This window comes from Triturus cristatus, chromosome 2_1 (assembly GCF_964204655.1).
Source record: "Triturus cristatus chromosome 2_1, aTriCri1.1, whole genome shotgun sequence".
NCBI lineage: Eukaryota > Metazoa > Chordata > Amphibia > Caudata > Salamandridae > Triturus > Triturus cristatus.
Window position 1 is genome coordinate 822,406,866 of NC_140581.1, and position 25,336 is coordinate 822,432,201.

The 25,336-nt window shown below is 46.7% G+C and overlaps 1 protein-coding gene across 2 annotated transcripts in view; it reads right to left on the reverse strand.

The window, feature by feature from the left end:
• The window catches only part of HABP4 (hyaluronan binding protein 4), a 155,453-nt gene that overhangs the window by 25,036 nt on the left and 105,081 nt on the right, over positions 1–25,336 (reverse strand). For both annotated transcript variants that reach the window (XM_085632882.1, XM_085632884.1), the window contains exon 7: positions 10,332–10,517. In XM_085632882.1, the coding sequence (XP_085489008.1) occupies positions 10,332–10,517 (186 nt within the window). The remainder of the gene's footprint in view (positions 1–10,331; positions 10,518–25,336) is intronic.

The following is a 25,336-nucleotide window of genomic DNA, read 5'->3' on the forward strand; positions in this document are numbered from 1 at the left end:
GTGCAAGTTGAGAGCTGCAGAGAGTGTCCTGCCTTGTTTCTGGATGTAATACATGGCTCTCATGTTGTCGGTGCGGACTAAGACAGTCTTGCATGATATATGTTTCTGAAATGCTTTTAAGGCTAAGAAGTAGGCCAGTAACTCCAAATGGTTGTTGTGGAGTAGCTTTTGTTGAGGTGTCCACCTGCCCTGCATGGTGTGATGTAGTAGGTGAGCTCCCCAGCTGGAGAGCGATGCATCCGCTGTCATGAATATTTGAGGAACTGGCTCAAGGAACGGTTGCCCTTTGGAAAGGTTCATGGTGTTCCACCACTGCAGAGCAATGGGTATGACCGTCTACCAACACCAGATCTGTTAGCTGACCTTGAGCCTGGTTACATTGGCGTGCTAAGCACTCGGAGAGGACTCATCCGGAGTCTTGCATGAGGCACTATGAATATGCAAGAGGCCATCATTCCTATGAGTTGCATGAACACTCGAGCTGGAAGAGTGTTGCGGTTGGAATCTGGTGAGTAGAGCTTGGATGCTTGCCATCCTGGTGGGACTGGGATAGGCGAGCGCTCGAGGTGTCTAATGTGGCACCAAGGTATTGTTGCGTGTGGGACGGTTGGAGCTGGGACTTCACAACCTGGGATTCACAATAAATCACGCGAAGTAGTTGAATAGTGGTGCGAGTGTGTTGTACACACCGATTGTACGATTTGGCTTTTATGAGCCAGTCGTCTAGGTATGAGAAGACATGTATGTTTTGTCGTCTTAGATGTGCTGCCACTACTGCCAGGCACTTGAACACTCTTGGTGCTGTGGTGACTCCGAATGGAAGCACCTCAAATTGATAGTGCTGACCGCCCACTACGAATCTTAGATATTTTCTGTGAGTGCTGTGAATGGGAATGTGGGAATAGGTGTCATTGAGGTATAGAGTAGCAAGGAAGTCGCCCCGTGAAAGGAGAGGGAGGACCTGCTGATGTGACCATGTGGAAATGGTCTGAATGTATGTTAGAGGTCTGAGGTCTAAAAATAGGCCTTCGAGATCCGTCCTTTTTTGGTATGAGAAAAGAGGGAGTAGACTCCCTGGTTTTGTTGGTGCTGGGGAACTGGTTCTATTGCACACTTGTAGGAGGGAGATTACCTCCTGCTTTAAAAGTGACAGATGTTCTTGTGACATTGGAAGGTGTTTGGGTGGGTAGATGTTAGTTCGACACAGTAGCCTGATTGAATTATTTCGTCCACCCACCTGTCTGAAGTGATGTTTATCCAGGCAGGGAGAAATTGATGGAGTCGTCCCCCGACTGGAGTGGAATAGTCAGGGAGAAGTGGAGGGAAGTCTTGGGGTAGGTGTCGAGGCAGAGCGGGAGTTATTTTTGCCTCTGCCTTTGTTATTCCCCCTGTAACCACCCCTTTGGTAACCTCTACCAAAGGTGGATTGTGCGGGAGCTTTGTAAGAGGTGGAGGGGCCATCCGAGGAGTAGCCTCGATGGGTGCTTCTGAAGGATGAGCCACGAAAGGATAGTCTGGGAGTTAGCGATTGCAAGGCTCCCATAGATTTGGCGGCGGCTGCATCCATTCAGTTTTGAGGGATAAGTCTACGTTGGGCCCAAATAAGTGTTACTCATCAAAAAGGTTGATTGTGTATAGAACTCTGTACTTCTGGATTAAAACCGGATATCCGTAACCAGGCATGCCTGCGCAAAAGGACACTGGTGTTGACTGCCCTTGAGGCGGTGTCTGCTGCATCTAGGGCACAGTGAATGGAGGTATTGGTGATAGTCTTACCCTCATGGATTAGCTCACTGGCCCCGTTTTTGTATTCGTCAGGGAGGTGCTGCATTATGGACTCACGTTCATCATAATGTGCCCCGTCATATCTGGCTAGGAGCGCTTGGGTGTTAGCAATGCGCCAAATATTTGCTGCCTGTGACGCTGTGCGTTTGCCAGAGGCGTCTAGGAATTTGGATTCCTTGTCTGGTGGTGGTGGTGGTGCGTCACCTGGTGTTTGGGAATTTGCCCTCTTCCTGGCGTTAGAGACTACTAGGGAGTTTAGTGGTGCGTGGCCCTTAATGTATACTGGGTCAGTAGGGGCAGCTTTAAATGTCTTCTCTATTCTTGGGTTGATGACCCGAGCCCTGACTGGGTCTTTAAATATCCGTTGCGTGCTTAATGACTCCTTTAAGCATGGGCAGTGTTGCGGTGGACCTTTGTGTGGTGTTAAATGTATCCATAAGGAAATCCTCCACTGGTTCTGTATGCAGGGCCACCCCGTGGTATTGGGCAGCTCTTTAAAGGAGCTGGTTGAACCAGATATTGCCTGGGGGGAGGGGGGGGGGGGGGAGAAGATGCATGGAGAGATACCTATCTTGTGGGGTGTAAGGGACATCTGGGACACTATAATCGTCTCAGGGGGTCAGGGGAGCCAGTAGGCGTAGGGTCCCCAAGGGGTTAATCGTCCGCACCTCCCCCTGCATCGTCTGATGTGTTATCTATTGGGGTAGGCGATGGTGTGGGAGAGCGGTGTGGTGGAGGAGGAAGAAAAGGAATCGTCAATGGAGAGGTGGCAAAGTCTCTTTGGTGGACCAGGCGCAGGCATGTGTAGTGGTCTTGCTTTTGATACTGAGCATTAAATGACTAGTCTTAGGATCCTTCATTAGAGTCTTTTGCGTAGGATCTGGTCGATACAGTTAATCTGGGGGAGACCGATCAGTCGGTGCCGTAAGTTTTTTGGGCGTCGCCTCGGTGGCGGTTCTAGGCTTGGAACTGTGTATTTTTGAAGTGTCTTTTGGAGTTGGAGCCGGGTGCTGCTTTTTCTGTTCCGAGGTCTTCAGTTTGGAAGTATCGGGGCCTTACGGTGGGCGGCTTTTAGTCGGCTCCGAGGATGTTGTCGGTGCCGAAGAGCTGCTGCTAACCTTCAACGCAGAGTGCTTCGATGTGGGAGCAGCGGTTGGCGTGGATGAGGTCGAAGATGCCTTTTTCTTCGGTGCCAGAGTTGGCTTGTTGGTACCGAGGGTAGGCTGACTCAAGCCAGAGTCGCCTAAAGGCATTGCAGGCTTACCGGGCCCGAAGGCAGGGCATGGGAAGCAGTGTCTTGGCGTGCACCTGGGCACTAAGGTGGAGGTGGTACTGAAGCCTTTTGACAGTGTGGAGGGGGGTGGGTGGGTCAGGTAGACGTCTGTACTCACGGCCCTTTGAGCTGGCGTGATGTCTTAGACGTCTGAATCGTCTGCTTTGGAGGCGCAGATTGCTTCCTCGACTCGACCCTGCTCCGGAACATCGACGCCCTCTTGAAAGAGGTCATCTGGGATCGAAGAGGACGAGCGCACCATTGTTCTTCGAGCTAGTCGGTCCCGGATGGTCTTTTTGGAGCGGGAGGAGGCACAAGCTGGACAGTCCCTGGCCTCGTGCTCCGATGAGGCAGAGGTTGCACACCTCATGTAGGTTGGTGTGGGGAAACTTCGACCTACAGAGGACACTTTTTAAATGGCGTCCTTTCCATGAGTCGGAGATGAGGCCCTGGTAGGCCCGAAGGCCTTCATTGATGACCGGAATCGAAGACTTCGAGTTGAAGGGCGCATGTGGTTGGAAACGAAATCGAAAACAATACAGTCGAGATGGGAAGGATTGCGCTTCTAAGAGAAACAGTTAGCGGTTCCGAGCTGGAACGCAAGAACACATCCGAGCCTGATGGCGGAAAAAAACAACAATGATGGAGCTGATGCCCATGCACACTATGATCCAAAGGAGGAGTCACATACCTTGTGATTTCCAAAGACTTTCCAAGACAAAAACATCCAGGCCCAACACCAGATGGCGATCTATGCACAGTGTGTAATCTGCAGCTCATATGCCTCGAACATAGTGTTATCACTTAACAGGTAAATACTTTGAGGGAGTTTGTATTCTGGGGATGGACTCGGATGCACTCTTGTTACACCCTCAGCGGCACTAGGGCGGCAGGGTGCAAAGTGAAGAGGCCCAACGTTATCCAATGGGGATAGGGAGCCTCTGGTTGGTGGCTGCTGATGAGCAGGCCACTGGGCTGTGGGAGCAAAGCTCCTAGACTTAAGCTCAGGGCAAATGGGGGCTTGAGCCAGCACAAAAGGTGCATTCAGCGGCACTGGGGCAGCCGGGTGCAGAGTGCTGTTTTGGCGTCAGGAGCCCTGAAACCTTCAATGGGGAGTCTCCGGTTTGCAAACACTGCAGGCTCTGGGATAAAGGTCTGTGTGCGACCACCACTTGGAGGTACGTTGGGATGCTGGGGGTTGGTTAGGCACAGTCAGTTGTGCCACCCAAGGCCATGGTGCGTCGGGTGTAGCTGTGCCTTTAATGGTCGGATCTTCTTAGCTCCTGATCGCGGTGGTGTGTGGGTGGGGACCTCCCGGTTTGAGGCTGCAAGTGACTGCAGAAGCCTTGAGGGAGGCCAGGGATCACCAGCTCTCAGGTCAGGATCACCGTGGAGACCTCTTGGTGGTGGGCCACTCTAATTCGGGCCAAACATTGCACGTTCTCTTCAGTGGTGAATAGATCTAACCAAGATTGTCCCCACTGCTAAAAGATACCTTGCACCACCTCAGAGCGAAGACGTCATTATTGATCCATCACACACTGGCGGCTAAGTTAGTCCGCCCTGGTGTCCAGAGAACCTGCCAGGTGTTGAACCACCAGTGACATGCCCGGATATTCCAGTCACTTTCAGAAACAAAGTGCCTCCTTACATAGGGTCCACGATCCGACCACACCCCACATGGATTGTTGCAGTACCACATGGTGGTGGTGTTGTCCGTGAACACCTGCACTGCTCTCCCTTCGACAGAACGAAGGAATGCCTTCAGTGCAAGAGAGATCGCCCGAAGCTCCAGAAGGTTGATGTGGAGCCCGGTCTCTGCCAGAGGCCTCGGATCTCTGCCTCCCCAATGTGGCCGCCCCACCCCATAAGTGATGCATCGGTCACCACTGAACTCTGTTTGGGGAAGGAAGATGGACCTGCTGTTGACCCAATCCTGGCTCGTTAGCCACCACTGCAATTGGTGTGCAGTGCCCTCCGAGATATGGACACAATTTGGAAAGATTCCTCTGATGCTGTGCCCACTGGAACTTCAGGTCCCACTGCAGAGCCTGCACATGCCACCTGGCATAGTCCACCAGCAGGAGGCCATGAGGCCCAGTAGCCTAGGATAGATGCTGAAAGATTGGAATCATAGCCAGAATATCCCGTACTCACTGCTCGGGAGGATAAGCCCGATACTGCGCTGTGTCCAGTACCGCTCCAATGAAAAGGAGCTTTTGAGAGGGAATCGGGTGCGAATTTGGCACATCGATGGTGAACCCCAGAGAATGCAGGAGGTCGGCCGTAGTCTGGAGGGGAGTGATGACAGCCTGGGGCACGCCTGCCTTCAACAGCCAGTCAGATAAAAGACTGGAACCCCTGATCTGCGCAGATGACCTATGACCACGGTCGAGGTCGAGGGCAGACAGGACCTGAGTGAAAGTCAACCTTTTGAATTACTACTTTCAAAGAAAGCCGTTGATGTTCCTGAGATCCAAGATAGGACGCAGGCCCTTGTCCTTCTTTGGCACCAGAAAGTAGTGGGAACACCACCCACAATCTACATCTGGGGCAGGAACTCGCTCAACGGCTCCCTTGGGCAAGTGCCGTAACTTCATGTTGGAGAAGGGTCAAGTGATCCGACATGCGATGGAATTAAGGTGGCACGGATGGAGGGGTAGTCTCGAAGGGGAGGGAGTAGTTCCTTCAGACCATCTGCAAAATCCACCTGTTCGACATGATGTTGAGCCAGCGGGAGAGGTGATGGCAGATCCCGCTGCCACAAGCGAATGGTGGCCCTAAAAGGTCAGACTAGGAGGGCTTGGAGGCTGCTGCAGATGGGGCACTGGTGGACTGGTCTGTCCGCTGGCCCCCAGACCCACGATAGTGGGTCCCACGTCCCTGGCTGCGCAGAGGCTGGACAGCTTGTGCAGGCCTGGGGCTCTGGACAGAATGTGGCAGGGCACCCCTTCTGTAGCCATGAAAGAGGCAAAAAGCAGACTGTGCGGGGCGAGAGGTAGAAGCGAGGCCCAAGTACCTGGCTGAAGCCCTTGAGTCCTTAAAGCGCTCGAGCGCTTTGTCTGCCTTGTTGCCAAACAAATGACGGCATCTGGGGTAGACATCAGCTGGGGACACGACCTGCGTCGAAAGGGGGAGGAGGTGTCACAAGGTCAACCAGCGCCGATCCGGGCCTGGGATCCCTGAGGCGCCGGAGTTGAACCCGCCGGTATAGAAGGCCTAGTGCCCCCGGCCAAGTCAGAGAGGCCTGAAGGCACGCCAGCAAGGGGGGGGGGGGGGGGGGGGGCGGGGGGGGGGGGGGGGGGGGGGAGAGACTGCAGGAGTCGACGTGTAGTCTGGCAGGGGTCAACCAACGAGGGACTCTTCCTTAGGATTGCTGGATAATCTTTTCTGGACCAGTGGCCCTATTAGATTCAGGCAGTGGGCATCAGGTAAAGAGGTGGATGGACTTTAAAGTTGGCTTTCTTCTGGACAAGTCCACTGTTCACGGGAGATCAAGACAGACAGGGAGAACCCAAAGAACAACAATGCTTCTTCGCCTTCTTTTTGTGCTTCGACTTACCTGAAGACTTAGACTGAGTGATGGTGTGCTCATCTAAAAAAACAAATGCAGTTTAGCTTGTGCTCCTCACCAGTTAAGGAGTGAATGGATATGCTACAGTGCTGCTTGAGGAGCTGAGCAAAAGGGTGCACTATTTAAAGGTGGGTTGATTGGCTGTTTCACCACGCATGCTTGCAGCGCTTAAACCATCTAAATCTACAACAGCATAAAATTAAAATCATTGACATCACAAGATGTGATATTTCAGGCAACAGGTGTAATTTTCACGACCTCTGTGTAGAACTCACTAACTAGTTTCAGGTAATGTTCTATACAAATGATTGCAGTGGCTTCAAGAAAATAGCCAGCCCTTCTGTTAAGTTTGCAGATGTAACCTCACTCAGTCTTAGGGCGTGCTCCAAGTAAACACTGCCACCAACAATGTTACCCAGTACATGGAGAAAGCTTTAAATTTGAGAATTCAAACAGCACAGCACATCAAACTGACTATCTTGTCAGTAAAAAAAAATTACTTCAAAATTTGCAGTCAAAGAACAAACCGTATAACAGTCTTGATCATAAGTGGATCAGTTCGATATTTTGACAGATGAAGCATACATACAGCAGACACGTTTCGTCGTTGGACGACTTTCTCAAGGATCAAAATCAGGGACCAAATTTAAAAAAAACTTAAACCGATTTGAACACCCTTTTCTAATGTTTTAAAGGGGTTCAGGGATATTACTCCATTCTGTAAGTGTCCATGAAATGCAAAATTATCTTGCCAAAGTGCAACGAAGAGTCACTCTTGGCAGCAGGAGAGCTAGAAGACTCGTAATCGATAAGCGCAAGCAGTGTATCAAGCCTCTAGGAAGACAGACGTCTTCCGCAATAGTCCATGTTTCAGGAAATGTACGGTAGAGTTATGATTTCCTGCATGTAGGAATCCCGTGGGTGACAAACTGCAGGCTGCCACTTAAGGAATAAAAAATAAAAAACTGCAATCGGGCAGGCACCTCTGAAGGCCGAGATACAGGGCAAACAAACACCCCAGTACAGTTTTAGAACAGACATCCCAGGGATTGAGCGTGGGGGCACTTAAAGGTCGTGCCTGCCTGTTTGACCCGGCAAGTAGAGCTGCAACCCCTCCCTGCACTAGAAGCCCTACTGAAAGCAATTCTAATAGTGAGTAATATTGTACACAGTCCCACACAATGCCACTGCTGAACACAGAACATACCACATGCATGGGCTCACATAAGCCACAGGGTCCGGGAAAGACAACACTAGAACCGGAAACAGATTTGAAAAGTGTAGTTCGTCCACTGCTTTGGTTCTCAAAAACAAGGCAATATCAAACCGCAAATTATCTTCAGCATCTGATCCGAGGGTGGCAACACCATGGGATATGCACCTAGGGGGTTCACCTGGACATGTGTACACAAAGCGGGTATAGACAGTGGCGGATGTCAACCAGATCATTAGGTCCTATCCTTCTCATGTGTTGTCTCCATGTTCAAGAGGTCTATCCTAGTTGGTAAAGGCTGAATACCCCACTACATCCCTAAACTTTAAAGTACAATTTTGTCCGTACAAGACCAAAGAATTCGATTTTTAAAAACCACCAATAGTCAAATGTACACAGTTTCTTAAAAACATTGCATCTGCGTAAACGTGCTTGAAATAGTTATGAACAGTACAAGGTTTGCCTGGACCTTATTAAACAGAAAAACAGAGGAAAATACAGTATTTGGTGTTTAAAATGTCAACTTACCACGAAAAGCTCTACCGAACGGCAATTTCATGTGCAGAGGTGTCATGAAGATATCAGTTCATAAGCACGCCCTGCTTTCACTCGCCTGTTTGAGGAGACTATTACAAATGTGTTCGCGGTCCGAAATAAAGTAAAAATAAATGGAGCGTAGTGTCCCTAAAGCGGGCGCCGTGCTCTGAAATAAAGTAAAAATAAATAAACGGAGCGAGATGCTACTGTAATGGCGTAGTAAACAAGCTGTCAACACGTTGGACGGCCCTGGCAGCGCCCGAGGGAGATTGCAACAGGACGTGGAGCCGCCTGGGTCCGTAAACAAGCGGTCGCCATTGTGGGGGAAAAAAATAGTGCCTAACTAATTAAGGAGACTAACGCCGCAAGAAAAAGCCAGTCTGGATGGGCTGTCCGAGAAGGAGACAGGGAGGTAACAAAGAAGCCTCATTTTCAACCACACGCCAGCGTTGAGCATAAACGATGACGCCAGCCAATAAGAATGATGGGTGGGGCTTCAACTCCACTTCTGAACTCTCCTAGATTACAAAGCCTCGCAGAGCATGCGCACTGCAACGCAGGTCTGCGAGACCTAAAATTGGGGCACAGAGGACGGGCACCTCTACTAGCTGGAGGCTCCCTGGCAGCATAACAAAGGACGGGAAGCCTTTAAACTCACTGCCTTTCTATGCTGTTCCTGCTTGGGGGTTGGTGTGAAGCTATGCTTGGGGTAGTTTCATTCACATGCTCTGGAACTATTCCTGCATACAATGTTACTGGACAGCAATCACGTGTGTGTGTCGGCGGGGGTCGTACTTGAACCAAAATTTGTCCTGTTGGAGATTCCCCAGTGACGTAGTTGCCCAACATTTTTCAGTTATTTTAGTTCACTGGCTTAAGTGGTGAAGGAGAATTTTTACACGAATCTGGGTGCGTCTGAGGTACCCTCTGTGCAAGAATGGAAAAGGGGATTGACCTTTACATGGCAGCAGAAAAATAAGCATGTAGTGGTTGTTCCTGCACGTTCTACAAGTTATGGGGATGGTTGAGGGCCTATTGTGGGGTGGGGATCCAAGGGGGTGACCCTGGAGAGATACGGGGTCAGATGCCCAGGCTGCAGTAATAGATATAAGGGAGACCTGCAATGGTCGCTGTGCTCTGTTCTTTATAAATGATGTACTTAAGTGTCCACTGATGTGTGATGTGTTTTAAATATAGTACTGTATACTATTAACAACTAAATCCTGACAGTGATATATTAAGTGTGACTGTTGCCCATGTTGGCTTGTGTACTTCTATAACTGAATAAAAATTAAAGAAAGAAACTCAAGCATATGACAGGAAAACTAAGTACCAGTTCCAAAACACTGAAATATAACTATGTATGTAAGGCATTTATAAGGTAGAGTGTTGTATGATGGCCTCTGTTGAAAATAGGAAAGGACAGAATAGGGGCTTTAGTAGGTTTGTGGCATGGAACATCAGCAAATCAAGAACGGGCATTTCAGAGGTAAAATTGATAATATCTGGATTAATAATAATGTCAGCTGAAAAGATGGAAGGGCAGGGCCCAATGTTGAGCCATCACGAATTGAAAGAACTGAGGGATTAACTTAAGTGGCTGCACACCGACTGTCAAGGTCACCTGGTGCCTTGAAGCAAGAACGTAGCACGACCTCGTGAGGATGTAGGTTTAAAAAAAGTTTGTATGCCTCAAGTTAAAAAGGTAGGGAAAGAGATTGGGAAACAATACTGACCAATGTTGGCTGACCATAGAGGCAGATAAATGTTGCTGATAACACATTTATTTTAAAATTGCCAAACGTAATCTTAAGAAATGTGTTATGATACTGCACATGGGCAGAACTACCGTTTATAAATATTACGTTTGTGATTCGATTAGGAGCATCTCTACCACTTCTGAGCATAGTTTAATAGGAAAGAATACACCCAGGACATTGTAAACTTACAGGTATTACTTCAGGTATGAATGCCTCTGGTTTTTTGATACGGCCTCTGCCTCCTCCCCTTGCACCTCCTCTATTGCCACGACCAGGACGAGAAAGACTTCCAAAATTTATATCAAGCTGAGAGGTAATGTCGTTAGTAGGCCTACGAATATAGTGATGCTCATCATCTTCATCTTCCTTTAGACCCTACAAAAAAAAAAAATATATATAGAATATACATATACACACACAAAAAGCTTCATTAAGGAGTCTTAGAATTTAAGCCACCAACTTAATCTTTGGAATTACACAGTGAACAGGTCATACATGCAACATACAGTTTAGCCTAATTTCATGAAAAATGTGTTCTAGTCAGCAAGGTACATTAATATTACTGTTAAGCTATTTCATCCTTCTGCTAATAATCTTGAAGGAACTTATTAAATTGGTTATTAACCACTGTGCCACATGCTTTTTTCCCCTTTTGGTACTGAGCCTTTTGATATTTGGGGCAGTTTGTGCTTCAGGGTTCATAACTTTCCACAAATTATAAAAGCCAAATATGTCCTCTCCCCCAAATTCCAACATATCTGACATAGTCATGGCAGTCAGGAACTTTATTTAGAAGCGTGGAAAGAGCTGTGTAAGAACATGGCACTTTTAGAAAAAAGCAGCAACAAGATATTTCCTGTGCCGAGCTATTCTTCCCAATTTTTTTAAACCATCAAAGTGTGATGAAAACCCTCCTTTCACTACATTGTATCCAATTTTTTAATTAGTGGTCAATATTTCACATCTACACTCAATTGCCATTAGTGAGGAAAAGAATTAAAAGCCATGAATAAAGCTATAAATTTCTGAAACTGGATAACATTCTGAATTTAGCAAAGGGGCATTTGCATCGATTATGCAAAGTTTCCACAGAAGCGGTTAGATATAAAACGTGAATTTGTGGGCAGTTGGGGGTGGGGTCAGAAACTGTTTTCTTCTGTTAGTTTTTGCACTGAAAGCAGACCTGTAAAAGTAGCATACCGACTATACCTCGGTCAGCATTCTCTTCCGGTTAAAGACATTTCGCTTTTGCCCACGATACCCCGAGACAACCAGGCTATGGCTTATAATGGATTTTTTATTTTGTACCACCTATTCTATACTGGGTAGAGAAAAATCTAATAAATAAAATCGGTACATTTGAAAAATGCATAGTTTTCCTTCGCACCCAAGAATCAAAGCTTAGGATCTGGGTTATTTACACTCCTCTGAATTAGATTACACAATGCCAAAATAGTCTGAGGGTGTGTCTCCCCCCCCCCCCCCCGCCCCCCCCCAACTGGTTGTGTGCAGTAATTACGATTGACACTTTTTTATATTGACTGTCTATTTTTGCCTTACAGTGTGGGTGGACCTATCTCCCTGAAATGGAAGGACCCAAACCATGAAAGAAAACAAGTTACTTACCCGTAACTACAGTTATCCAGTATTGGTATCTTTCATAGATTCCCATGCCTGAATCATTCAGTCGTTGAGATGGGAGTCCCACGGTAAAATACAAAAGCAGTGCCATAAGTAATAGACTGAGGCCAACGACCATATCCTAGTAGCCTATCTATGTCCTTTTTCAAAAAAGGACCAAATGTTGGTTCCAGCCAATAAGCTGCCAGCACCCTCTAGAACACTCCAAGCAGAGGAAAGTTCTCTTCAGATTTTCCAAACACAAGTGGGAAGTAAGAATACCCAAAATCAAACTGACCCCACGGGGAGGAGGGTAGGTTGCATGTGAATCTATGAAAGATACCAATACTGGATAACTGTAGTTACAGGTAAGTAACATGTTTTCATATCCAGTATTGGGGTATCTTTCATAGAATCACATGCCTGAATCAGAATAGCAAGCAGTACCCTAATTGTACTGCCGTTGGTGGAAGGTGTAATTTTTAACTCCCAATAATTATCCACTACCTGTTACACAACGCTTGCACTAAGCATTATACTCTATAGCAATGTTAAAACACTAAATTGATATAAATATATATCAATTATAAATCATTGAGGAACAAATTGCCAAAATACATTTGTATAATTACTGAATCCACTATACATTGAAAAAAGAAAAAAACTGTTCTTTATGAAATTTAAGGAATCTGACCTTGGTTAAAAAGATGACTTAACACAGCCTGTCCAACCGCTGCATTGTCCTTTGGCGCAGACTGGATGCAGTAGTGTCTTGTGAACGTATGGACATTCTTCCATGTCGCAGCACGGCATATTTTGTCTGTTACTCCAGCAAACAAAGCTGTAGATGCAGCAACTGTTCTTGTGGAGCGTGCTTTAGCCCTCACTGTCAGAGGTTTATTTGCTTTCTCGTGGCAAAACTAGTGCAGATGAAAGCCACAATCGCCAGATGGGTTGCGTTACTGTGGTTCAGAGTTTCGACCGTAGGCCACCAGAAGTTGATTCGTTTGACTTATTTCCTTTGTTGTGTGAAGATTAAAATTTAAACATCATTTGATATCCAATGTATGTAGAGCCCGTTCAGCTGGGCTAGATGGGTTTGGAAAGAGTTTGCAGTATTACCAGCTCATTTAGGTGAAATTGTGTTTGTACTTTTGAAATACACTAAGGATTTGTCCGAAGGGCTACGTAATTCTCTGTAAATTGTAAGAAAGGTTCTTTTATTGTAAAAGCCTGTAGTTCACTCTTCTTGCAGAAGAGAGCCAGGAAGAGAAACCTTCCATGTAAGAAAGTTAAGTTCTGCTTTATGAATTGGTGTGAATGGTTCTCAATTGTGTTAGAACCACATTGAGCTTCCATTCTGGAGGTGCGCACACCATAGGAAAAGCACGGAAGAGGCCCCTCATGAATTGTTTGAGTAGACTGAGCAGAGAGAAGGAATTAGAGAAGATTTCCTGTAACGGGAAATTGGCGCCAGATGAACTTTAACTGAAGAGAAAGTGAGGCCAGACTTAGTTCGCGACAGTAAGGCAAATCTGTTCAGCAGGGGCTTGCACTGGATGATCTTTGTTCCTTTCGCACCAGCAACAGAATCTCTTCCACTTCAGACGATATGTTTTGATAGTGCTTTCAGCACGGGATTTAGTCAGTATTTCTCTAGTCTTGTGAAATATTAAGATCCTTACATTCTAGAAATTCAGGAGCCATGTGTGCAAGTGACGAGAAAATGGTTCTGGATGGATCACTTGGCCCTTGATAACATCGTTGGTGAAGGATGAAGATGAATGGGTTTGTCCTGTGACAAATGAAGTAGCTCCTGGAACCAATACTGCCTTGGCCAACGTGGTGCCATCAAAATTAGGAGACAGCCTTCCAATTTAATCTCGATTAGTACCCTGGGGATCAATGGGATGGGGAGGCGTAGATCCCCGACCATCGCATTAAAAGGGCATTCCCCCCCCTGACCCCGGTCTTAAGAACCTGCTGGCGTAAAACTGGCATTGTGTTCTTTTGTTGCAAACCGGTCCAGAGTTGGTTTCCCCCATCTGAGAACGATACTGTCCACGTGTTTGTTCTAGCTCCCCCTCGTGGCAGCTGGACTGTGACCTGCTTAGTGTATCTGCCAGAGTATTGTGTAGACCCCTGACATGCTGGGCCCTCAGATTGTGGACGTAGTCCATTTCCATAATTCCTGAGTCTCTGGAGATAGCGCTATGGATTTCGTTCCTCCATGTTGGTTTATATAGTACATGCTGGTCGTATTGTCTGTATGGACCAGCACTGAGGAACCTCTTATTCTCGGAAGGAACGCCTGGAGATATAAGAATACAACCTTGAGTTGCAATCTGTTGATGTGTTGTCGTTTCTGCATCAAAGACAGCTTTCCCTGGATTTGTAAATCCTGCAGATGACCTCCCCATCCCTCCATGGAGGAGTCTGATGTCAGAATGAAATCCGGGGTACTTTGGAGAAAGGTTAGACCTTGAGCAAGGTTTGTCGTTGGAGACCACCATTGAAGTGCCTCCACCATCCTTGTTATTCAAACTACATCTCCGAAGATTCTACAGCTTGTTGCCAGTTTCTGCAGTTCCTCCTGCAAAGGTCTCATCTTTAGTCTCGCTAAAGGCACATCCCTAGCAGCGATTTGAATATTTGTACAGAAACTGACTATTTTTTAAATGGTCCCTGTCAACCTTTGGAGTCGCATCTGTCTCTTGAGACAAGAATGTTTTGCATTGGACAGTGTCCAGGGATGCTCCCAGAAACGAAATTTCTTGGGTTGGACGCAAATTAGATGTTTCCCTGGAGTGAGTCCCAATGTATTTAATAGATGGAGACAAGCAGCCGTTGTCTGATCGGCTTCCTGCTTTGAGCAGCTAATCATCGAGGTATGGAAAAACTTGGAAACTCCAGAGATCGCAAGGCTGCTGCTACTGGTGCTAGGCACTTGAAGATGTGTGGTGCTGACTTTAGACCGAACGGGAGCACCTTTAGTTGATAGTGGGTACCAGCCACTGAACCGTAGATATTTCGGGTGCTTCGGATGAATTGGGATATGAAAGTATGCGTCCTCCATATTGAGCTTAATCATGAAATCATCTTTAAGCATCCCAAAATATCAGAGAGTGTCACCATCCTGAACGTCTGTTTGAGAAACTGGTTGAGTTCTTAGGTCCGAAATCGGTCGCCATTCTCCGGACTTCTTTCCGATTAGGAAGAAACGAGAATAGAAACCTCTACCTGATTGGATGGTACTTCCTCTATAGCTTCCTTGAGCATGATCAAGACTTCTGTTTGTAGCAAGTGAAGATGAGGGGGACCCCTGGGCGGCGTAATAGGTGGTTTTTGAATGAATTCTAGGGTGTGGCCCTTGGTGACTAGTTCCAACACCCAGCGGTCTGAAGTGATCTTGTGCCACCACTGTGCAAAAGCAGAAATGTGTGTGTCCAAGTGTAGGGAGAGAAAACTGACTGGTACCCGGATGTACTCATTGCTTTCTGCCAGGCACGACACTGTTGGTGTTCGCTTGCGACCTGCATGGCAAGAAAAAACAGCTGTTGAAGATAGACAATACAATGGTGGGTTGTAAGATTGGCGATATTGAGGTGGATATTGATAGTGGATTTCTTTGATAACCGCCTTTGTAGGTGGCGAATCCTCGCACTCCGGTGCCTCAAAATTGGACTCTTCTATATTGCAGAGCTCCTAATGACTGCAGTATCTGTATCGTTCTTTATAGCCAGAAGAGCGTCGTCAATAGGTTTACCAAAAAGTGACTCCATCATACCCCATGTCCAGAATCTTAACCTGAACCTCTGGTCTGAAGATAGTAGCTTTCAGCCACCCCTGGTGTCTAAGTACTGCCGTTCCTGTCAACAGCCTAAAACTTGTGTTTGCTATGTCTAAGGCACAATCAATTGTTTGAGGCAGCCCTTTCACCTTCCAATAAGATCTTTCAGGTGTCCGGTTTGTTTTCTTCCAGGAGGTCTATCATTCCCGCCATATCGGACCACATTTGACGGTCAGAGTGGCCGATAATGGCTTAAGCATTTGCTGCTCGAATTGATGCAGCTGCCATTGCCAAAAATCTTTCCCATAACATCCCTCTGTCCGGAGGAATAGTAATTTGTGATGTCGGATTCTTTGAACGTCTGTGCGGCCTGAGCGAACAGAATCTGGCCTTGGATGTCCAACAAGGCAAGATGGACTATCCTCAGGATCTCTATACTTTTACATGAGGCAGCATTGTTGGTATAGATGCTGGCGTCTTCATAATATTCACACCCTCCTGCCAAATATAGTTGATACTCCGAATCGAACGTACAATCTTTGTGTCCTCTTTAAAATCATACAAAAAACATTGTCTGTTTCGCCGTGATAGGCAAGTGGAACCTATTGAATGCCCTCTGCATTAAATTGTGAACCCCCTCATGTCCTCTGAGGGAGAATCCGAAGGTAAGTGTGGAGGAGGGGATGGTGTCCGGATTACACAGTCATCCAAAGATCCGCAACAGCCGTTGGATCCGGTAATTCACCTTCTTCCACCTCCTCTACCGAAGGAGGAAGTGCTCTGAACTTCAGGGTCAGCTGGAACTGGACTCGTTGCATTTGCCGGTGTACTGGGTATTTGAGGTTCTGGTACTGTTGTTGGTACCTCCACTTGCGGGACCGGATTTTGATGGAATTTGTTGAGGAGATAATCTGTCGGTAATCTGCCAACATGGCCTGCAGATCCTGAATCCGTGACGGCGGTAGACGAGCCATCTCTATGGCGTGCTTCCTGTTGAGGATTAAATTGTTAAGTATGACGAGGAGCCATATATTACTCCTGATAGTAACGCGCCCAATGATAATCGTCCTCGTCATTGTCATTTTACATGTAGCTTAGATGGACTGCGAGCTCGTCCATATACTCCGTCCTCAGTCATAAAATCGGCCTCCTCAATATAACCTTCCAAAAGGTGAGATGGTAGTAAAGGTGATACTGTAGTAATTTACTCAATCCAATGTTGAATTAAAGATGGCTTATTCAAGAGTAAATCCACAAACGGCCACCTTCAGCATTACACTTCCAATACTGGCTTACTTTAGACTTCTGCTCTAGCTGCGGTTCCATTGCATCACAGCTATCTCATCAATTCTACACATTACTACATATCTTCCCCCTTACAAAATAAGTAAACATTTGAAACATTCCTACAAAAATTAACAGATATCATTAAACCCCATATGATTCCTCCCACAACACCATCATAACTTTAAAGTCAATTTAATCCACAGAAATAATTCTCATTACCATCACATTTTATAAATGAGATACTTTACATAAATCAACACTCCACCTTTTACCATCATCCAGAAGAGCCATGGAGCCCGTTACAGATATCACTTTGGGTTTGTAAGGAAAGAGTAAATTCAACCCCACAAACTTCCTTATGACGACCCAATCACCCTTCTGAAACTCCATTTCTTTCACAGCTTTCCTATGATCAAACCCTAACTGGCCCCGCAATTGACTATCCTGTACCCTAGACTCCATTCCTTCTCTATCAACCCAAATCGGTCTTCTCACATAACCACACCGGGGACTCCTTAGTACCTGGTTCTCTTCCCTTCAAAGCAATGAAAGGAGAAATACCGGTCACCGAATGAGGCGTAATTCTGTGACCCCACATCATCCTCCTCAACTCATCCTTCCATGACAATCTATTCGCTAGAGCAAGTTGGATACATTCCATCACAATACGGTTCACTCTTTCCACAAGACCATTGGCTTGTGGATGGAACAAAGCAACTCTGTTATGAGAAATTCCAAGGCTACTTAAACTACACATTTCTGATGATACCATTTGAACGCCATTATCCGTCACCAATATCTTAGGCACACCTTCCAAGAAAACTTCTTTAAGAAACTATTACACTGGCAGTAGTGACATCACTCAGACTTGCATGTAAACCATTTACTATGGTAACCTACCAGCACTACCAGAAACAGATTTCCACTTCCTAACTTCTCAATTGGACCTAATACATCCAACGTTAATTTTTCCCATGGTCTTTTTGGTAACCCTGTACATATCAAAGGTGGTTTTCTAGTAACCTTTACCTTATCGCCATTATTGCATGCCTGGAACTCTTTCACCAAATCCTCTACATCCTTGTCCATCTCAGGCCACCAAAAAGATTCTCTCAATCTCCGATTAGTTAAGCTCCTACCCAAATGCCCTTCATGCACAATTTAACAACCTTGATCTCAACACAATAGGCGGAACAATTCTATTCCTCCTCAAAACTATCTCCTTGTAAATTCAGTTCTTCTTTTACCGATGAGTATTGTTTATGCAATACTGTCACATCAGAATTCCTCCAACAATTAATAATGAACTCCTTCAATTTCTTGTACTCACTGTCTGCTTCCATCGCCTCCTTCCATTCATCTCGACTAATGGCAAATTCAGGATCTACATCCACAACCACAACCACATCATCCAAAATCTCCATACACAAATCATCCTCAACTGGCAGCCTGGAGAGGCAATCAGCAATAACATTTTTATTTCCACGCACATACTAAACAACAAAATCGTAATCCAAGACAGATAATCTCGATATTCGAGGAGTCACACTACCATCTAATCCACGACCACCCTTGAATATGTGAATTAAAGGCTTATGATCTGTCTTCACTACAAAAGGTATCCCCCATAAGTAATATCTAAAGTGTGCTATTCCCCAACAGGCAAGTGCCTCCTTTTCAATAGTTGAAAAAAATCTCTGCACCTTGCAACCTACGAGAAGCAAAACCTACAATTCTTTCAACCCCATCTGATATTTGCAACAAAACAGCTCCAATTCCAACATTACATGCATCACTTATCAAAATTGATCTCCTCTTAGGGTCAAAATGTCCCAGTGATGGTGCATTAGAAAGACTCTCACATTGTCAAATGCCTTCTCACACTCCAAATTCCATTCAAACATAACTCCTTTCTTCAACAAAAGCCTCATAGGTTCCACCAAATCTGAACTTCGGAATGAACTTTGAGCAGTACTCAGCAAGGCCCAGAAAGGATTTCAACTGCTCCTTATTAGTGGGATAAGGAGCTTCCTTGACAGCCTTTACAATACTACTTTTTGGCTTTATCCCTTCAGCAGAAATTTGATGACCAAGATAATTGACCATTCCCAGCCTTATCTGACACTTTTCTTTCTTTATCGTTAACCCACACTTGGATATTCTTTGTAACACCTCTTCCATAAGTTAATCATGTTTACTGAATGACCTTCCCACAATCATTAGGTCGTCTTGAAAACATAGCACCCTTTCCATACCTTTAAAAATGTTTTGCATTATCTGCTGAAAAACAGCAGAGGCTGATGCCAACCCAAACAGCATCCTACAATATCAAAATGCTCCTAAAGGTGTCACAAACTAAGTTAAAGGACGTGACTCAGGATGCAAATTCACCTGATAAGCTGAGGACAAGTCTAACACACTAAAGACACGTCCTCCACCCATCATACTTCACATTTCTCCAATGTTTGGCAGAGGTTGTCTATCCACCCAAATGTTCCTATTGAGATCTCTCAAGTCAATGCATAACCTAATTGTTGCCATCCTTCGGTGCGACAACTATCGGAGACAACCATTCAGATGATTCTATTGGTTCGATCACCTTACCCTCCAACAGTTTCTCTAATTCTTTCTGAAGTGGTTCCTTCATCATGTGAGGTATTGTCCTCACCTTATGCATGACCGGTCTTGCATTACTCTTCAATATAATGCGATGTGTAAACCCCTTCAAGACACCCAAGTTATCAGAAAATACTTGGGAATACTTCTCCATTAACATCCCATTCATTACTTGTGTTCACTTTGGTAAGCACATTCTCCACATTAGTTTCAATGGTCATTACAGGTTCTACAGCATTCGGATTAAGAGTGATGTTTAAGTCTTTTTGATGTCTCCATCCCAACAAATTTGATCCTTCATCAGTAACAAACACTCCCATAAACACCATTCTTCTTGAAGATGATACTCATCCATTGCATCCCCAAAATATAGATTTCTGAACCTCCATACCCCACGCCCTTTACATCAGAAGGTAAAAGTTTATTCATTTTCCCCATTTAATTTCTCTTGAAATGCTTCTTTCGAAAGGAGGGTGAAAAGACTACCAGTCAGCTAACAGTCTTACTGTACTGTCCCCCAAGATGATTTCACAATGTGGCTTCTCTAATTTCTCAGTACTCTTTAAATTCATACAATTGTTATCAATGTTCGAAATGATTTCTAGACCACTTTTACGGAACGCGTTACTTACCTGTAACTGCGGTTATCCAGTATTGGTATCTTTCATAGATTCACATGCCTTAATCATTCCCCGTCGTCGGGAATGGGAGTCACCGGTAAATAACAAAGTAATGTCCAGAAGACATAAGAGCCATAGGCCTCAGCTTAGTAAGCTATCCACGTCCTTCTGTAAAAAGGACCAAATTTTGGCCAGAGCCAATCAGCTAACACCACCCTCTAGAACCTTCCTGGTAGGAGCTCTAGTCCCTCAGATTTTCGTGAGCAGCTGTATACTGAGAGATCCGAGAGAGCCCTTCCAGGGGAGGCGGGTGGGTTGCATGTGAATCTATGAAAGATACCAATACTGGATAACCGCAGTTACAGGTAAGTAACGCGTTCCTTATCCAGTATTAGGGTATCTTTCATAGATTCACATGCCTGAATCAAGAGTAGCAAGCAGTGAAAAAAGCACATTTCGAAAGATATGGATAACATACAGGTATTAGATAACCACATCTATCTGAGATAAACAACAGTGCTACTGTAAAGCAATGAATAAGTAATGCATACATTATAGTGCGAAATGTGCATAAACTCAGGATGGTGGGATGAAAGAAAGGGCTCACCTCTATTTAAAAAGATGACGTAGTACCGCTTGGCCCACTGACGCATCCTTCATGATCTCCGCATCCAGGCAGTAATGCTTGGTGAAGGTATGCGGCGTCTTCCATGTGGCCGCTCTACAAATGTCCACAATGGGCACCCCAGCAAAAAGAGCCATGGAAGTAGACATGGCCCTTGTGGAGTGGGCACGGACCGTTGTTCTCAACGGACGTCCTGCCTGTTGGTGACAGAAAGAAATGGCCGAAGAAATCCAGCGGGAAATGCTGTTTTGTGAGCGGAAGCCCTCTTCGAGGTCTGCTGTAGGCTATGAATAGCTGATTTGATTTACGAAAAGATTTCGTTCTCTCAATGTAAAATTTCAAGCAACGCTGAATGTCTAGTGAATGTAGAGTTCGTTCCGCCACGGTTTGTGGATTTGGGAAGAATGATTGTAAAACAATAGGTTCGTTGAGGTGGAAGTGAGATGGAACCTTGGGAATGAAAGCTGGATTTGTGCGGAGAAGGACTCTATCCTTTTTGAATTGCAGGAATGGGTCCTGGATAGAGAATGCTTGGAGCTCTCCCACTCGCCTTGCCGAGGTAAGAGCTAGTAGAAGTGCCACCTTCCAGGAAACAAATTTAAGGTCAGCTCTGTGGATGGGCTCAAACGGGTGCTTCATTAGTTGAGCTAGAACTATGTTAAGGTGCCAGGCCGGTGGAACAGGCTTTACTGGAGGGAATGTGCGAAACAGTCCTTTCATGAATTGCTTTACGAGTCTATGAGACCATAAAGAGGGGCTGGAAGAAGATCTTCTGAAACGTGAGATTGCAGCTAGGTGAACTTTAATGGAGGCATGAGCAAGACCAGATTCTGCCAGATGTAAAAGGTAGGGTAAGACTTGTCCTGGGGTGGAAGAGAAAGGATGCAACTTATTCATCTTACACCAGATACAGAATCTTTTCCACTTGAGTGAGTAGGTCTTGTTGGTACTATCTGCTCGAGCCCGAGCTAGAATTCGTCTGCAGTCTGGAGGAATGTCTAGGCCCCGAAACTCTCTGAACTCCGGAGCCAAGCTGATAACCTGAGAGAGGCTAGATCCGGATGTTGAATCTGCTGATCGCTGAGCGTCAGAAGAGATGGAAACGTTTTCAGCCTGATCGGAGGTGAAGTTCCGAGAACCAGTGTTGGCGTGGCCAAGCTGGGGCTATCAATATCAAAGTGCAAGGTTCCGCCTTCATCTTCCGTAGTACCCTGGGGATCAGGGGAAATGGCGGAAAGGCGTATGCAAAGACGTTGCACCATGCTATCGAAAAGGCATTCCCCAGGGATCCTGGTTGGGGATGCCAGCTTGCAAAGTATTGGCATTTGGCGTTGCGAATAGGTCCAGCTGAGGTGTGCCCCATTGGGCGAAGATATTGTGGAGGACCTGCTGATCCAGTTCCCACTCGTGGCACGCTGCCTGCCCCCTGCTTAGATAATCTGCCAATACATTGTGGGTGCCTGGAACATAATCTGCTCGGAGAGAGATGTTGTGGCGGAGCAGCCAGTTCGATTTTCTGCGATTCGCGCGAAAGTGTCAGTGAACGAGTCCCTCCCTGCTTGTTCAGGTAGTGCATTGTCGTGGTGTTGTCTGTCCGGACAAGCACTACTGAGTTCTTTATCCTCGGGAGGAAAGCCACTAGAGCTAGGTAGACTGCTCGGAGCTCTAAAAGGTTGATATGAAGCATTTTCTCCGAAAGGGACCACTTTCCGCTTATCTGTAGCTCCTGAAGGAAAGCTCCCCAGCCTTCCAAGGAGGCGTCCGTGGTGATTATATGAGGAGTAGCAGGAAGCAAGAAAGGCAAGCCTTGCGAAAGGTTCTTGGGGCGAACCCACCATTGCAGAGCCTGTTTGATCGCTGGGGTTACTTGGATGACGTCGAAAGACCCTGTACACTGGATCCACTGGTTCGACAGAGCCTCTTGTAGGGGTCGCATCCGTAAGCGGCAATGTGGGATTAATAGAATGCAGGAGGACATCATCCCGAGGAGGGATTTGAAGAGGCGCACCAAGAGTGTCTTTCTTGTCATTACCTGGAGTGCCAGAGATTGAAGTTTGTCCTGGCGTTCCTGTGACGGGAATGCTTTCCTGTGGATGGTGTCTAGTGTGGCTCCCAAAAATTGCATGCATTGGGATGGTTGCAGGACAGATTTGTCGTGGTTGAGAGTGAGCCCCAGTGACTCGAAGAGTGTCAGACAAGCGTTGGAAGATCTTATCACGCCTTCTTGTGATGGGGACTTGATAAGCCAGTCGTCTAAATACGGGAAGACTTGGTGGTGGAAACGGCGTAGGTACGCCGCCACTGGTGCTAGGCATTTGGTGAAAATGCGTGGCGCCGATTTGAGCCCAAATGGCAGAACCCGAAACTGGTAATGCCTGCCCGCCACCATGAAACGCAGGAACTTCTTGTGGTTGCGGTGTATTGGGACATGAAAATAGGCGTCCTGAAGGTCCACCGACACCATGTAGTCGTTTGCGTTGAGTAAATGCAAAACCTCCTGTATGGTAATCATTCGAAACGACTTTTTTCAGAAATTTGTTGAGATTTCTGAGGTCCAATATGGGTCTCCATTTTTTCTCTTTCTTTCGGATGAGAAAGAAATGGGAGTAGAACCCTCTCCCTCGTTGGCTTAGGGGAACTTTCTCTATAGCTCCCTTTAGAAGCATAATCTTTATTTCTTGGAGTAATGGGCGTAGGTTTTTGTGAGCCCTTTGGCGGGGAGGAGTTTGAGGAGGAATTTGTATGAATTCCAGGGAATGGCCGAATTGTATTAATTGGAGGACCCATCGGTCCGTAGTTATTGTTTGCCAATTTGAGAAAATGGGAGATTTTTCCGCCAATCTTGTAGGGTGGAGACAAGTTTGTGACCGGCTGCATCTGGAAGTCATTGCCGCCGCGCGGCACCCTTTTGTCTTCCTCCTCTGTTACGAAAGGAAGTTTTGTGGTAAGACGACTGTTGTCGCTGCTGAGATTGTGGACGGTACTGCTGGGAAGAGGAGAAAGAGGAACGCTGTTGAAAGTCTCCTCTGGAGGAAGTCTGACCTCTTCCTCTGGACCCACGAAAGGAAGGGTTCCGAGATTGCAGAGACCCCAGGGCTCTGGCAGTATCTATCTTTTTTGATACCTTGCAATGCCTCGTCAATAAGAGGACCGAATAGAAGCTGGCCATCATAAGGCATGTCCAGGACTTTTGTCTGGACCTCCGGCCTGAAAGAAGTTGCCTTGAGCCAACCCTGGCGCCGGAGAACAGCCGCACCAGCCAGCTGTCTAAAACCTGTGGAAGCAATATCCATTGCACAGTCTATCAGTTCCGTGGCAGATCGTTCACCCTCCAACAGAATCTTCCTTGACTCTTCTTTTAAGTCAGAAGGCAAATCCGCTAGATATGGGGCAATGTCCGCCCACATTTGTCGGTTGTACCGTCCCAATAGTGCAGTAGCGTTGGAGGCACGCACTGTCAAGGCAGACATAGAGGAGAAACGTTTCCCTATGTTATCCATACGTCGCCCTTCTTTATCCGGCGGAGCTGTCAACAGCGCAGCTGGGTTGTTTGCCCTCCTCTGCGCAGCCTGAGTGATAACCGAGTCCGGCTTTGGATGGCCTGTAAGACAAACCGGAGCAGTGTCCGGAGCTTTATATTTCTTGTCCAGGCGTGGTAGAACCGGTGGCACTGATGAAGGGTTCTCCATTATCTTTATGCCCTGGTCCCTAATATAATCAATTATCGGAATTGCCCGGACGGACTTCTTGAAGGGTTCCTTAAAGTCATAAGAAACAGTCTTGTTGATGCGAAGGCATCGGGATCTGGAAGCGCTGGGCCGCTCTTTCAATGATGTTGTGGAAACCGCCGATGTCGTCGGGCGGTGAGTCGGCTGTGGTAGGGACAGGCGAAACAGGAGCCGGAAGGATGTAATCGTCCCATTCATCTTGTTGGGATTGGACGTCCTGGAGTTCTCCTTCCTCAGGTTCCTCCTCCTCGTCGTCCGTGGTGGGCCGAGGCGGAGGTGCCGTCCTCTCCAAAAGCAGTGGAGGCGGTCGTGGCCGTGGAGTGGAAGGCCCCGCAGGCATCGGTGGAGGTGCCGGAGTCGGAAAACGCTGCTTATAGTCCGTTAAGAGCTGAAGGTCTGTGACCAAGGCTGCCGGTAGACACACCATGGAAGGTGGAGGCGGCATGTATTCTTGATGAGGAACCTCCTCATAGTCCTGGGGATTGTCTTCGTAATCCGAGACATCCTGGTACTTTACATGGAGCTGTGATGGACTAGTCGCCGCAGGAAAGAGACTAGCGTCGTCCGAATCCTCCTCTTCAAAGAGGCGAGTGGGAGGCAAGGTTGAGACCTTACTGGGCGAAGTGAGGGCCGGAGTTAATGCACGCTTGGTTATTTGTACATGCACAAATGTACCCTGGTCGTCCGTGTCCATACCCCTCAAGGGGCTCGATGGTATAGCTGTAACCGACGTTACAGGTATCAATGCCGTCGACGAGATAGTCATCGGGGTCGTCGTCAACGACGAGGATGATGAAGACAGTCTCCTCGTCGACGATGACGTCGACGACGGCGTAGACGGTGATATTCTCGTCGACGGTACCCTCGTCGTCGACGGTGTCTTCGTCGACGGTGTCTTCGTTGTCGGT